Here is a 16,468-nt window from a genome sequence, read left to right as displayed (position 1 = left end):
GAAAGGGTTGGTGTTTAGATACTATTTAATAGAAATGAAATAAATACTGTATTCTGCTGAATGAGAACTGGGAATAGTAGAAGCAGAAGCTTAAATTTGTATGACGCTACTAACTGTTTCATCATTGAGAATTGTTTGGATATAGTAATTATTTCCCCATCAGACGTTAATGACTGGAACCCCACTGTCTTCATAGGATCAGTTTTTTTCTATTTAACAAATATTATTGACTGTCTTTTGAACACAGTTTTTGTTTTAGGCACTAGAAAAATGAAGTACTTTAAATTCATTCTGTCTTGATCCTCAAGATCATGTCAGATGGGAGATACAGATACATGCTTAAATAAAGTTGTTGAGGGGCACTAAGAGTGGCAAAAATTAATTCTGATTAGAGAATTTTAGAAGGTTTCACAAAGGAGGTTGACTTAGAATTGTTCTTGTATTTATCTTGCAAAATACTGTCAACACACATTGCTACATGTGGTTTGTTGTAATCCTTCACAGAGGGAGAAAAGAAAGAAGAGGAAAAAGAAGGAGAAGATAAATCACAACCTAAGTCAATCAGAGAACGACGGCGACCAAGAGAGAAAAGAAGATCCACAGGAGTTTCATTTTGGACACAAGATGTGAGAACCTATTACGATAAACAACTTTGACAGTGTGCTTAATCTTTCCTAAAATATATACTAATGCTTTCTCATATGCCTCAGATTGCATATTTCTTTAAATTATCATTATATGTTTGAGCCAAGTTATTAAATTAGAAATTTCTTCTTTATAAGGATAGGTAAACAAGTACTTAGGTTTTTGGTATTACTTAAATACAGGGTTGTTTCCCAATTTTAGAAAAAAAATAATAATGGCTGCAGCTCAGCTTACATGTATTGATTGTTATATAATGGCTAAACTCCCTTATTTTAGAAATTCTTAAGAGAAAGGTGATTCACATTCAATCCCATTTTCAAGAATATGATTATAAAAAGTGGTGCATTACATTTCAAATTAGGACAATCCTATAAAAATTTTTCTTGTTCTCTATACGCCTGACATTGCTATTCATATGCAGAGAAAGGAGAGCTGTGGGGGTAGCACTGTTAATGTGAAACTTAAACTGTTTCACTGCAGTGTGTAAGTACAGGAGGGTAAACATAGTTTGTTTTCACCCTTTTTTTTAACCTCTTCTATTTTTCCATTTTTAATTTTAATTTTTAATATATAAAAGTTCAGGTATACAAAATAGAAAAGAATAATGTGCGCACTCCAGGTGTCCATTGTTTAAGCTAAATCTCCACCACTTCCCCAACTGCCGTATTATTTTGAGGAAAATCTTAGAATATCATTTCATTGTAAAATTTCAGTATGTGTTTTAAGAGACAAGGACTTTTTTTTAATTATTAAAATTTTGTATTTTTAATAATAACAGTAACCATCCACAATACATTATCATACAGTAAATGATCACAAATACCATGATCACATTTGTTGTTAAATTAACAATAAATCCTTAATATTGACTGTCTGATCATTTTCAATGTCCAGTTTACTCATATATGCTATACATGGTTTTTTGTTGCATTTTATACTTTGATGGTTTAATTAGGATCCAAATAAGGACCATACATTATAATTAGTTATTTCTTCAAATTTTCTTTTAAAATCAATTAATTTTCTCCTTCCATCTTACTTTCTTTCCTTATAGTTACCTTCAAATGAGCTGGGTTATCATAGCCCTGAAGTATAATTTAACACATTTCTGTAGTTTTTAAATATTTCCTATAAATTGGTAGTTGCAAGTGGAGAACTGATCAGATTCTGGTTCAGTATTCTTTTGGCGAGCCATTTTTGTTCATCAGGAAGGACATGATTTCTGGTTGATTTTGATTGATTGCCCAGTAACATTTTAATAAAGTAAATGTAAAATAAAAACTCACAGTCTTATAGGAACTCTAATTACTAAAAATTATCTCTTCATAACTCTCACGTCTTATTAGATTCATAGACAAAGCTGTATTTATTATATAGTATTGATCTTTTCCCAGTTTTATTCAAAGCAGCTCTCCCTTCAAAACTATTTGCTAGAGTCGTACACTTAACTAGCATTATAAGGATCCTCCCTGAAATCTATATTTCCAGTACTCAACTTGTTAAATTGAGCCTGATTGAATTGTGTTTATCAGCCATCAAAGCATGGCGTCCTTTCCCTTTCATAGTCATACATTTGAACCTATATCAGACTGCCCACAGAAGAACCAAGGGCCTTGTCAAAGAAAGGGGGGTGTGTGGTTAGGTAGCTTGGCTCTATAGTATTACTAGGTTCCTATCTTCTATAGTTAACTACTTTTCAGGACCTGTGTGCTACCCCGCTTTTTTTTTTTTTAGTTCCTATGTTCTATGAAATTACAGTGCATAAAGATAATGTTTGTGGTGTTGAATTTATTTATATTAATAAATAATATTAGTAGTAGCAGCATTGATTTCTCCTGTTTACTTAATAACTTCACATATCATTTTTGCTAGGTACCAAAAAGATAGCTTGTACAAAGATTCTAATTATGTAAAGTTCTTATCCCTACTTTTTAGATTAGGCATCTATGGCTCAAAGAATATTTAAATAAATTTTCCCTAAGTCACATAGCTGAAAATAACTATACATAAGTATGAAACTAGGATGGTATAGTTTAAAGCCTGTGGCACTTTTATAGTGAGTGTGAGCTAGGTATGTTTTAATGCAAATTTCCCTTTTCTTTGAAACTAGTTTGAAGGTTTGTTGAGCTGTTCAATGCCTTCTAGTAGAATATTCCCATAATCTAAGACTTTCAGCTTTAGCCAACTGAGACCTGAATTTTCTGTTTAGAGTGCTCTAAACTCTGAAGAAATTTCTGATTTTCTATTTGGTGTGCTGTTAAACTCCTGAGAAAACTACCTAAATGTAAAAACATAATAGGACTATTATATAAATCTTGCCAGGCTTACAGAATCCATCTTTTCTTACTTAAGGTAATGAATTTCCTATATTTGCTGCCTCATAGTTGTGTGGCTAAATAATACTTGCATTGACTATTCAAGTATGTGGAGTATTATTACAATGTAAAATGGAGTATCTTTTCCTTTTTTATGCTAAGCCTCCAACATCCTAATCCTCAAAATGAATGTGTTTACTAAGTCATGTTGCTGGCAGATTGTCTTTCTTCACTGTATATGCTGACCTGCTGGGATTTTGCCATGTTGGCAAAATAGCCTTCCTCTAAATAGGATAGAAAAACTCCCACATTAAAAACAGTTTTCCTTTTGGTCTATCTCCTTGTAGATTTTTCTCAAGGGTCATTTTAAATTAGAAAGCCCTAAAGTATTTAAATATGAACCATTTGAAATAAAGCTTTAGTTTACTAAAATAAATTGACAATCATTTTTAGAGTGATGAAAATGAACAAGAACAACAATCAGATACAGAAGAGGGATCCAATAAGAAAGAAACTCAGGTAAAAAGCATTATTTTTTGTATTTGGAAGTATTCATTATTTTTTAAGAATTACTTTTTATTTGTGTTCATGTTCATTCATTCAAGACAGTCACTGCACACTGCATCCACATGCTGGGGATAGACTGTCCGTGGGTCTCTGGGATCCAGGGATATAGGGACTGGAGAGGGGCACAAAGAATGTTTCAGAAGCAATGGAAATGTTCTGGATCTTGATTGTGGTGATGATTTTTATGGATGTACACAACTGGCAAAGCTCCTCAAACTGTATAGTCTAAGTATATGTAATTTATTGTTTGTAAATTAGTCTTCAAAGTTGAAAAGAAAAAACAAAGAAGAAAATAGTACCTTTTAACAAAGAAACGTCCATATAGAAAGTATCTAGAAGTAGTGTATATTTTATGAGAGCCAGATTTTAGTCTTGTAAATGGCAAAGTAATGTTCTGGAAAACAAAAGGCATTTTTATCCTCTTTACATTTGTTTAGAAATTTATTGTCTCTAAAGTACTTTTATATTCATTATCACAACTGACCAACAATCTTCTGAAAAAGGCATTTTCTTTCCCAGTATTGATGAAACTAGTTTGAATGGCTTCAGTTTGCATAGCTAGCAAATGGTGAAAGTTTCTTCCCACTGGCTTCCCCAGCCATACCCCTTTCCCCCTTCCCCCAAACCCCCTTGCCCTGTTGTTTGTGCAGAGAGCTGACACACTGCAAAGAGCTGCATTCACATAGGGGTGCACAACATGAGTTGTTTCTGATCTTATAAACTCAGCACTGTCTAGCCTGAAACGTCATTCTGGTCATATCTTCTTCATTTTGACTTGGAGTTCCTAACTAGAGCTGTTAAAATTCTTTGTAGTCAGCAAGGATCTACACTTACACGTGATAAGCGACCAGAAGCTGGTTACCTGTGTAGTAGGTGACTGTATGACTGTGGACATTGCTTTTAGGGCCAGGGTTGCCTTCTTTGACCCAAAGGTACTTTTATTTTATTTTCAGGTAGCCAGGCAGACTGAAGAATTAATTACTTCTAAGGCTAAATTATTTGCAAGGCTAAATAAAGCTTTTGTCAGTTTTAAACCCTTTGTAAATCAGTTGTCAGTACTCTTCTAGGTCATCTATGTCTCTTGTTTATTATATTCTGTAAACTTGGCCACCATCTTCCTTTCCCAGTAGTACTCTGTGAATGCCCATCTTTCAAAGAATAACAATGGACAGGTCAACAAGGAGAGGGAGCTAGTAAACCATCCCCAGCTGGTACTTGTCACTGCCTGGCCCACAGACCCCATGTGCCACCACGCTGGGATAGAAGGAAAAGATTTTCTGGCTTCCAAAGTTGTGACTTGGAAGCATATTGATACATATTGTGTTTATATTTTACTGTTAAAACTATACATGAGATACATTAAGGATGAGCAGAACACAATTTCTAAGAAGAAAAATTTTCTTAGTACTAAACAACTTAGTTTTTGTTCATTTTAGATAGAGGATTGTCTGGATCTTGTTTTTGAAACAAGTAACAGAATTCCCAACTCAAACTGAATTAAACAGAGAATTTATTGTACTCAGTTACATTGCACAACCCTGTATGTCAGCTTCGTCCGCAAGCTGCTTTACTTTGTGGAGCTGGGATGATAATAACTGACTTATCTCAGACAAGTCCCAGCACTGAGAAACTGTAGCCATTTTGCTGCTGATATGGGCTACATACCATCTCACCTAAACCTAGTTCCTACTGCCCTGTGAGGAAGAGGAAGAATGGAAGTTAAGACTGTGTAATCCACAGTGTTTTCTATAATAGACTAGAAAAGTGCTTCCGTCCAGTGTGCTGCTCTTTAAAAAATTTGTAGTATCAGACTTTACTTTTCTGTGAAATAATGTTAGCAGCAAGATTCTCCTGTGCATTTTCTGAAATAGTTTTGTCATCACCTCAAAAGTATTTGAGAACAGAACTTCTCTTCAGTTTATAGAATCAGAGTTTGCCACACTGAAACATTGATTTCTGGCATGTACTTTTTTTGCTTCAAAGAAAAGTAAATTGTAAATGCCAAAACATTCTTGAAAATTCTGAATTGTATATGAAGCTTAAGCTCTCTGCTGTCAGGATATGAATTAAAGGAAAATTAAGGTTAAATATTATCACAGAAAATTTCATTACTTTGTCATAATATTGTACAGTAGTTTCAAAAATAGCACTTATGTTGCTTTTGCTTTTATGATTTTGCTTTCATGAAATTATTGGATAATAAAACTTTTACCATGCAAAGGACATTTATAGTAAGTCAAGAATTTAAGCATGACACTAAACCAAGAAAAAGGGAAAAGATTAACAAATTAGATTTAAACCTGCAAAGCTAGAAGAATATGACAGAAAAGATAGCCTTAATTGAAGTTGAGACACGTATTTGCTCAGTTAAAGGTAAATAATCTTAGCCCTCTTTTATAACATTTAAAAACATTAGTATTTATAATATATAAAAGATAGCAAATGGAGACATAATTCATGAAATATGTGAATTTTATGATAGAAGAAATGTAAATGGCCAATAAGCTTGAAAATGCATTTAGTCCCATTAATAACCAGACATAATTAATATAAAAGTGAAATTGGCAGAGCTCAGTAATGCCCAGATTTGGGATGATTCCTTTTGAAATAGGCATTTTCACATAAGATTGGGACCTATAATAAATTCATCCACTTTGGAGTTCAGTTTAGCATTACAAATCAGAAGCCTTCTGAAAAAGGTCATGCCTTTTAGCTTAATTTAGCAATTTCACTTCTAGAAATTTATTCCCAAGGATTTTACTGAAATATGTAGAGATAAATCTACAAGATGTTCAAAGCAGCACAAAGAAAAAAGCTGAAAACATCCTGAATGTCTGTTGGTAGGGACTAGATTAAATAAAATATATTTGCATTGATAGTTCTTTTTATGTTAGCATAAAAAAGGTTAATAATGGTTATCCAAAGAAGTTAGAGTGGGGAGTTGTAGAGGAACTTTTTATGCTGTGGCAGTTTTATATGGGTGTATGACACTAATCATAAAAGTTAAAAGGGTATTTTAGAAAAATAATTTTAAAACACAAGGGAGCACAAGGACACTGAAATAAGCTGGTCACAGAAAAGACATACTGTGTGATTCCACTTACATGAGGTATCTAAAGTATTCAAACTTATAAAAATGGAGTAGAATTGTGGTTGCTAGGGCCTGGTGAGTTGTTTAATGGGTATAGTGTTTCAGTTTTGCAAGATGAAAAATTTCTAGAGATCTGTTGTACAACAATGTGAATGGTAAATTCTATGTTAGGTGTTTTTTCCACAATTTAAAAAATACTAAAAAATAACCAATAATAGCACCATGATTTTTCAAAACAAGGAAGTAGAATTTGTGTGATTTCTGTGACTGCTTGGAGTTTTTCTTAAAATTTATTTTCTTAAAATTTTAATTCAGTGAATCAGGGTGCATACTGTGATGTGAGATGTGATATTTTGTCTGATTTGTACACATTATTTTACACATGGATTTGAATATCTAAATTTGAATAATACCTGAATCTGAATTTTGTTTCTGCCTTTTTTTTATTGAACTATAATGACATTATTATATTAGCTTAAATGTTCAACTTAGTGATTCAGTATTTGTATATGTAGCAAAATGATCACAAGAAATCTGGTTAAAGAATTATCACACAGAATATTATTTTTCTTGTGATGAGAACTTTCAAGGCATAAACACTTTTAGCAACTTAATTTAGTATCTTGAAAATTGAAATTTAACTTCAAAATTGTTACAAAACTAAAGAATAAGTCACTAAAATGAAGCATTACATCCAAAAAAAATAGGAAGCAAGTGCAAAATTGGCTTTGCAAAGGAAATTTAAATAGACTTGAATAAATAGATATTTGTAGTCCAAGGCAGACTTCATTTCCAAAGGAACCAAGTAATTTTGTAATGCATTCAAAGATTGAGGAATTCAACAAACCATTTCTGAATAGTTGCGTTACAGAAAGCAATAGATTCAATTAGTGCTTTAGTAGAAAGAGGAGCTAAAAATGACCATCAAAACAAAACAAAAATCTTTGGCTTCCTAAACTGTTTTACCCTATTAATCACTTCATTATTTAAATAAGAAGAGTTTTTGGAATTTCAGTATGGCATACCACATACTTAAGAAAATTAAATCATAATTTCCTGTCCCCTAATCGCTAAACTTTGGAGGAATGTATAGTTGGATTTCCAGAAAGCAAATTTTAAACAAAATGTATGTATACTGTTGTGCATAAAATACCTTAGATATTAATTTGCTTACCACGCATGCCTCAAAAACAGAAAAATGAGAGATTGATTACTTTGGATGTTACAGATTAAATTTGACACTTCTTAAAGTAAATATGTTACTTTCTCCTGCTTGAGTAAGTATAAGAAATGGATATGTGCCTTCTTAGTCTCTCAGTTTTTCTTCAAATTAAAAAATAATGTTTGGTGGCATTTATAGGAATTCACAAAAGACGACCACAAATTGCCAAATCTGATTGTATGGTATCATGCATGTGAAAATAGACAGTAACTCTGTGTTCTAGAACTTCCATCTAAGAACAACTGCATTAAACTTAAAAAATACATAGTAAATGAATAAGTTTAATAATATGAAAACAGTATAAATGTTATGTTAAATTTACTTGGTCAATCAAGTTACTTTAATGAAAACAAAAATTTAGTATGCCTATCTTTGTTTTTTTCTCTAGACGGATTCCATTCCTAGGTATGCTTTAAATTTTTTTACTGAACTTCTTTCATTTTTATCCTTTCTGAAAGTATGTTGCTAGATATTTATGTGTTTTCTAAGTTGTTAGAATTATTTGCGTAATGAAAATCTATAGATATTTAGATGACCTAATAACTGTTAACTAGCTTTCTTTGTCAAAGAACTTTGCAAAGTTCAATACTCACAGTAAGTCATTAAGAAAGATGTTTTCTTACATCTTTACAATAGCGATAACTTCACTTAAATTTTCCTGGGCTTCCTAAGTTACTTCAGCATTGATTGTCTCATTATTAATGCCAAAGGTTGATGAAATCCATGTAGTTCATCAAATCTAAAATGCTGCTAATTTTAAACCACAATTATGTTACAAACTACTTAAAAGAAGGAAAGGTGCTGTCAATTAAACTTTTAAATATACCATCAATTGTAAGACATGTTCTGAGTTCAGAGATGTTAAAATGTGAAAAAAATGTAAAATATAAAATTGTTGAAATAATTTATCATGATATGAAACCAGTTTTGACTTATAAATATAACTGAATCGTTTCTTCAAATAATGGAGATTAGTAGTATTAAAAATAACTTCCCATTTGTTATGTATCACAAAAGTTGAATAGATAACATGTGGAGGATGCTACCTACTATTTTGTAATATCAAGTTTATGCACTGTGGTACATGTTAATGTAAGTTGTGAAAGCCTCTAATAAAAATTTTGACTTTAATTTATCTCTTAAAGATATGACACCAGTTCCACATCAGCTAGTGATCGGTATGACTCCTTGCTGGGCCGCTCTGGATCATACAGTTACTTAGAGGAAAGAAAACCTTACAGCAGCAGGCTCGAAAAGGATGGCTCAGCTGACTTCAAAAAGGTACTGGGTTAGTTATATTTAATTAAAAATAACAATTAGTGTTGATATATTTATGTTTAGTTATTTTTCCTGCAAACTCCCTGAAATCTGTATCCTGATTTAATTTTCCATTTTTGGCAGCTAATGGTACAGAGAACAAAACAGCTGCTCATTTTTAAAAAGGGAAGTACTTCACTTCACATTTAAGTGTCTCAGGCCAGTACTCTGATACTGTGAACTGAAAAGGGATATTCAGTAAGTGGGGGATATATATTTATGTGTGTGTACACACACACACACACATGCATTACTTTTCTTTATTTGTTAACAGAAGGAGCCAAGCAAAGAATGTTCCTAGGAGAATATAGTTTTTCCTACATAACTGAAAAACTGCGGTAGCTAAAGTGTTCAATTGAAGATTAAGGATGGGCGTAATTAAGAAATACGTCCTAGGAACACAACCATCTAGGATTCTGACTCACTGATTCTTCATATTATGAGCTTGTGATAAATGTGAGGTTTTTTAAAGAAAGTGCTTGTGGTATTTGTACATATCCCCAGGTATTTGGCAGCTATTTGAATTGCCCACTTACTTAGAAGCCAAGTCATCAAGAGAGAGAAAGTGGGGGTCAGTTTATATTGTGAGTAAGATTCAGTCACTTGTTCAGTAAAGAACTGAACAGTGATCTGGGCTAAGTAGTGAAGTTGGAGATAACTGTTCCTGTGCTTAAGGACATCTTTCATGTAGTAGGAGAGACAGACATTATCATATAATCATATTAATGTATAATTTAAAAATCGAAGCAGCTATCCTGAAGTAAAGAAACAGTTTTATGAAAGTGTATAACAAAAGAAAAGTGACAGGTCCTGAGAATAGATTTCCTAAGGAAGTGCAGCTTCAGCCAAGAATGGAAGGACGATTAGTAGTTAACTGGCAAAAATGGGAGAAAAAGGTGTTCCAGATGTAGTAAACTGCAAGTACACAGACCTGGTAGTGGACGGGTACATGATGCATGGAAGTAGTTAAATTTTAAGGAAGGCTAGTAGAGCAGAGGGGATAGTGGCATGAGGTTACAGCTAGAAATGTAGGCCAGGACCAGGCTTTTCAAGGGTATCGTACACTGAGAACATTGGGAAGCCATTCAAGGGTTTTTAATGTTTGGGGGTTAATGGAATGGTTGGCATAAGAATATTATGAGATTGAAAAGTTAACTCTTGCTGCCATGTATAAAACAGATTAGAGGGACTTCAGGAGAAGAATTCTAAAATTAGGACAGTCTAGGTAAGCGATAATGGTAGCTACCTATCGTGGTAGAAGTAGAGTGAAAAACAAGTAGCAGATTCCAGTGTAGTAAGAGTGTTGAAGAAATATTTCAGTTCCCTTTTAACTTTAGAAAAATACAAATATAATAAGTAAAACTGAGACTCCATCTCAGTGTCAGGAATTCAAGAGAGAATGACAGGCAGAAAAGCTCACAGACTCCAAGTGAAGATCACAAGTGGCTCCTTAGCTCCATGTGTACAGTTGCTGTGCAGATATGTGGCCCTTCCTTAACAGATAACTGAATTTCTTTTCTAATGGAAACTGAAAATTTTTCAGTGAAGTTTTAAATTTTAAATTCTGGAACTAGTTTTTTTAAGAGTTTTTATGGGATGAGCACTTGTATAACCAAAAATTTCTGCCTTGGAACCACAAAGCATTAAAAAGTAGCTTTAGTGAGTCTTTTAATAGTTCACATATTACATTAATCTCTCTTTTAATACTGCATAGTAATCAGTGGGCAATCTTAGGAGAATAGAGAAATAATTTGTTGTTCTACCCTAATTTTTATAGCTTTATGAACAGATTCTAGCTGAAAATGAAAAGCTGAAAGCACAGCTACATGATACAAATATGGAACTGACAGATCTTAAGTTGCAGCTGGAAAAGGCCACCCAGGTTTGTACTTGTTCTCTTTGTTACGCTGAATGAGTGTGATTTATTCTATCTAAAAAAATTGCATTGAAATACTTTCTAATGTTAGTTCTAAACCAAAAGTTTGGTTACTGGTAGTAGCTATTTATTAGTAAGGTACTACAATTTACTGGTAACTTTTACTTTTTTGTAGAGTAAATTAAAAATATAGAAGGATACCCTTATGGTGGAAAGTCAAAATAATTTTAGGCCTTTTAATGCCTATGTTGTGATACATGAAAGATTTAAGTGCTAATTTCCAGCATACCAAATGTTGCAGGGCATTAAAAGCATCTACACAGAATTTTCTTAAAGCCATGAAATTCCTTTATAATAATTTTTATTCATTATGAAAATATTTTCTCTTTGTTAAAAATGATAAAATATGCTGGATGAAGATAATTTGTCAGTAACTCCTTTTACCTTCCTTTCATGCAACAGCCCATAGGAGACAATTTTAGACAAGAAAATTGGGATAACCAAGCAAAACTCACAGCCTTGTACAGGTGATCTAGGATGTGTGTGATATAGCGACTGTTTCCCAGCCTCATTTTCCAGAGGATCACTGGTAGTGGAAGATTGTAATAGGCACATTCGTTTCTTTTCCTTCTGCCCCACTTCCAAAGAAAACTGCCTTGTGATCCAAGAAACTTGAGAAATACTACGTATTTTATATGTTGGAGGTTTTATAGGGTCTACTTAAATGTTAAAGGCTCTAAGGGGTCTTAAAATTTTTAAGAAAGCAAATTTGTTTAACATGAGACTTTCTAGCATAAACACATTTCTGCAGTACGGCTCTTCGAATTCAGTTTGAAAAGCACTTATGTTAAATGCACTGGAATCTGCAGGTCTATAAATGAGGTTGAATATTCTTTGGCCATTCTTTTATACTCATTTTCAGATTTTTTAAGTTAAATCTCTGTGTTGAACTTATGCTTGTTATCAGGTTCCCCTTTGTTGTTGTGTTAACCACTATTTTGTTGTGAAACAATTATCTATGCACAGTGGAGGTTGTGCTAAAATTCCCGGGGTCAGGCTAATCTTAGGAGGTTATGAAGGCTCTTCCATCAGTTGGTGAAGTTTCCTATAAAGATACATAGAGAAGTAAGCAGAGCAGGAACATGTTTCATAGTAAGGTGTCATTAAAAATTTGGAATGTCATACAAGTTAAAACTTGCTAGCTTACAGTTAGACTTCATGGTAATGTGGAATGTCATCATTCTTCAGCTTGTATTACTAGCTTAGTGAGCCTCTGCACATAAAAATGTCATAACTAATTAGCTTAACATAAATTAGCATAGCATAAACAGCTTCAGCCCTAGATATTTGGTCATAATGTTTTCTAAATAGAAGTGTCCACTACTCCCAACTGTAGTACAGTTTTGTTATTATGGTGGCTCAGCTAATCTGTGTTTGCCGTGCTTACTGCCTTCTCTATGTTTCTCTGCTCTCCTGCCTACTACTCTTGTCATTTGAGTCTTCCTATATGTCTCTTATTCAAAGTCTACAAAAGAGGGACTAATAGAATTAGCCAGTTAGTATCAGTGTGGAACAGTCCTGTTAATGCTCATGGTACTGGACAACCTGTAGCAAGCTGCATTTGGGTGGTGTGCCAATTCCTTATCCTATTGACTGTTGGCCAGAGAAACAAGTCACCTGATCATAAAGTATGACAGCTTCTGCATTAGCAGCATTCTTTGACTACCATGCCCAACACTGAGTTAGTGGGAAGGGTAATTCGGAGTATAATATATTAAGTAAATGTTAAGTCAAAGTTAACATTTTCATTGGAGTAACTGTGTAAATTTTTTTAAATTTACAGGTATATGTAAAAGTAAAATTGATAAATATTAAGCTTTTTGTTCATCTTTAAAGTATATTTCCTAAGCATTTAAGTCTCCTGTGAATCTTTCTACCTGATTTTTTTTCTTTTTTTAAGCATTACTTGCATAACTGTTCATGAATATACATAGTGATGATTTTGATAGTTGCATGAAATTTTTCCAAGGGAACTGTCATCCTCTTAAAAAATTAATCTTAATCTTAAAGTTTAAGTCTCTGATTTTATTTGGCTAAGGCCTCTAGAATCCCACTTTAGCTTAGCCACCTTCCTCCTTACGTGGTCTCCTGAAGGGAAGTAGGCTAATTTACGAAAAAACAAGTTGGTGAATAATCATTTTGTCAAATGTCAGTTTATTAGATTTACTAATTATGATTTTAGCAGCTTTAACTAGCATACTTACCAAAAATATTAACTAAAAACTAAAATTGCTCTTTTTACCTAAGAAATCGGCAGATGAATCATAAAATTGCTAGAATGTTCCTATATGAAAATAATCCGCCAATGATATGCTAGTTTCCCCCATAAAATGTTATTCATTTATATGTGATGGCATTGTTACAGCTATTTCTGATTTCTTTCAGGTGCTTTTGAATAGAAATCTAAAAATTTTTCAGAAAAGTCTTTTAAAAAAGTGTTTTTACGTTTCATTTGTAGATCCTCAAGGAGCATATCAGCCTTGGTATTATATGTCTACAATAAAAACACATATTTAAATGTGAAAGCATCAAAAAAATATCAGAATTAGGTGAAACAGTCTCATCCTACTTGAAATTCTGAATTTGATTTCTAACAATAAGCAATTGAAATACATTGACTTTTATTTCCCAGAAAGAGTAAGCACATAACCATAAAACCACTTAAAACAGCAGAAAAGTAAGGCTGCTTGGCCATGACTAGATCCTTAAATTTTACATACCATAACCATAAAAAAGAAAGTGATAAAAGGGTCAAAAAGTAACTTAGCTACAAGTTCTGATGATACTAAAACATGAATGCTGAAAGGTTGACAGAAGAGATTATACAAAGAAGTGTTGTTTAAATTATCACATTAAAACTGAAGTTGTGCTTAACCGATGATGCAATATGTATATTTTGAGTATATTTCATGCTTATAAAAAAGCATTCCTCTTAAAATTGTCAGAACCATTTTTGGTAAATTGGTAAAACTGACTATTCAGAAAGTTGGCTTTTGGGGACTGATACATTTGAAGAATTCATTATAAGCAAATCTACCAGGAATGCCAAGGGAGATGTATGGACAGAGGTCAGTATAAATAAGAACTAATACACCATTTTGTTTTTGTTTTTGTTTTTATTAAGGTATCATTGATATGCACTCTTAGGAATATTTCACAAGAAAAACAATGTGGTTAATACATTCACCCTTATTATCAAGTCTGCCTCCCCATACCCTATTGCAGTCACTGTCCATAAGTGTAGTAAGATGCCACAGAGTCCCTATATGTCTTCTCTGAGCTACACTGTTCTCCCCATGACCCCACGCACAACATGTGCACCAGTCATGATACCGCACAATCCCCTTCTCCCTCCCTCCACACCTGCCCTCCCTTTTGGTAACCACTAGTCCCTTCTTGTAGTCTGTGAGTCTGCTGCTATTTTGTTCCTTCACTTTTGCTTCATTGTTATACTCCAAAAATGAGGGAAATAATTTGGTATTTGTCTTTCTCTGCCAGACTTATTTCACTGAGCATAATACCCTCTAGCTCCATCCATGTTGTTGCAAAAGGTAGGATTTGTTTGTTTCTTATGGCTGAATAGTATACCATTGTGTACATGTACCACCTCTTCTTTATCCATTCATCTACTGATGGACACTTAGGTTGCTTCCATATCTTGGCTATTGTAAATAGTGCTGCGATAAACATAGGGGTGCATATGTCTTTTTGAATCTGAGAAGTTTTCTTTGGGTAAATTCCTAAGAGTGGAATTGCTGGGTCAAATGGTATTTCTATTTTTAGTTTTTTGTGGAACCTCCATATTGCTTTCCACAATGGTTGAACTAGTTTACATTCCCACCAGCAGTATAGGGCAGTTCCCCTTTCTCCACATCCTTGCCAGCATTTGTTGTTCCTAGTCTTTTCTATGTTGACCATCCTAACTGGTGTGAGGTGATATCTCATTGCGGTTTTAATTTACATTTCCTTGATGATTACTGATATGGAGCATCTTTTCATATGCCTGTTGGCCATCTGAATTTCTGCTTTGGAGAAGTGTCTGTTCATACCCTCTGCCCATTTTTTAATTGGGTTATTTGCTTTTTGGGTGTTGAAGCATGTGAGTTCTTTATATATTTTAGATGTTAACCCCTTATCGGACATGTCATTTACAAATAAATTCTTCCATACCATAGGATGCCTTTTTGTTCTGCTGATGGTATATCCTTTGCTGTTCAGAAGCTTTTTAGCATGATATAGTCCCATTTCTTCATTTTTTATTTTGTTTCTATTGCCCGAGGAGCTGCCTTTAGGAAAAAGTTGCTCATGTTTATATTCAAGAGTTTTTTGCCTATGTTTTCTTCTAAGAATTTTATGGTTTCATGACTTACATTCAGGCCTTTGATCCATTTTTACTTTACTTTTGTGTATAGGCAAATACAATTATAGACAATAATCCAGTTTCATTCTCTTGTATGTGGCTGTCCAGTTTTGCCAACACCAGTTGTTAAAGAAGCTGTCATTTCCCCATTTTATGTCCATTGCTCTTTTATCATATGTTAATTGATAATATATGCTTGGGTTAATATCTGGACTCTCTCTTCTGTTCCACTGGTCTAGTCTATAGGTCTGTTCTTTTGCCACTATCAAATTGTCTTGATTACTGTGACTTTGTAGTAGAGCTTGAAGTTGGAAAGCGAGATCCCCCCTGCTTTATTCTTCCTCCTTCTTCAATAGTTCATTGAAGAATGCTGTTGGTATTTTGATAGGGATTGCATTGAATCTGTAGATTGTGTTAAGCAGGATGGCCATTTTGACAATATTAATTCTTCCTATCCATGAGCACAGGATGTGTTTCCATTTATTGATATCTTCTCTAATTTCTCTCATGAGTTTTCAGGGTATAGGTCTTTCACTTCCTTGGTTAGGTTTATTCCTAGGTATTTTATTCTTTTTGATGCAATTGTGAATGGAATTGTTTTCCTGATTTCTCTTTCTGCTAGTGCATTGGTATGTATAGGAATGCAACAGATTTCTGTGTATTAATTTTGTATCCTGCAACTTTGCTGAATTCAGATATTAGATCTAGTAGTTTTGAAGTGGATTCTTTAAGGTTTTATTATGTACACTCTCATGTCATCTGCAAACAGTGACAGTTTGACTTCTTCCTTGCCAATCTGAATGTCTTTTATTTCTTTGTGTTGTCTGATTGCCATGGACCTCCAGAACTATGTTGAATAAAAGTGGGGAGAGTGGGCATCCTTGTCTTGTTCCAGAGAAGCTTTCAGCTTCTCACTGTAAGTATGATGTTGGTTGTGGGTTTATCATATATGGCCTTTATTATGTTGATGTACTTGCCTTCTATACCCATTTTGCTGAGAGTTTTTATCATGAAT

At 33.5% G+C, this 16,468-nt stretch overlaps 1 protein-coding gene across 7 annotated transcripts in view; it reads left to right on the top strand.

The window, feature by feature from the left end:
* Positions 1-16,468, top strand: part of PPP1R12A (protein phosphatase 1 regulatory subunit 12A) — a 133,506-nt gene that overhangs the window by 104,572 nt on the left and 12,466 nt on the right. For all 7 annotated transcript variants that reach the window (XM_036912325.2, XM_036912322.2, XM_036912323.2 and 4 more), the window contains 5 exons: positions 505-626; positions 3,414-3,479; positions 8,229-8,245; positions 8,986-9,121; positions 10,935-11,039. In XM_036912325.2, coding sequence (XP_036768220.2) covers positions 505-626; positions 3,414-3,479; positions 8,229-8,245; positions 8,986-9,121; positions 10,935-11,039 — 446 coding nt within the window. The remainder of the gene's footprint in view (positions 1-504; positions 627-3,413; positions 3,480-8,228; positions 8,246-8,985; positions 9,122-10,934; positions 11,040-16,468) is intronic.

This window comes from Manis pentadactyla, chromosome 10, assembly GCF_030020395.1.
Source record: "Manis pentadactyla isolate mManPen7 chromosome 10, mManPen7.hap1, whole genome shotgun sequence".
NCBI classification, from domain to species: Eukaryota; Metazoa; Chordata; class Mammalia; order Pholidota; family Manidae; genus Manis; species Manis pentadactyla.
The sequence above is the reverse complement of the archived record's forward strand: the minus strand, read 5'-3'. Positions and strand labels throughout refer to the sequence as shown.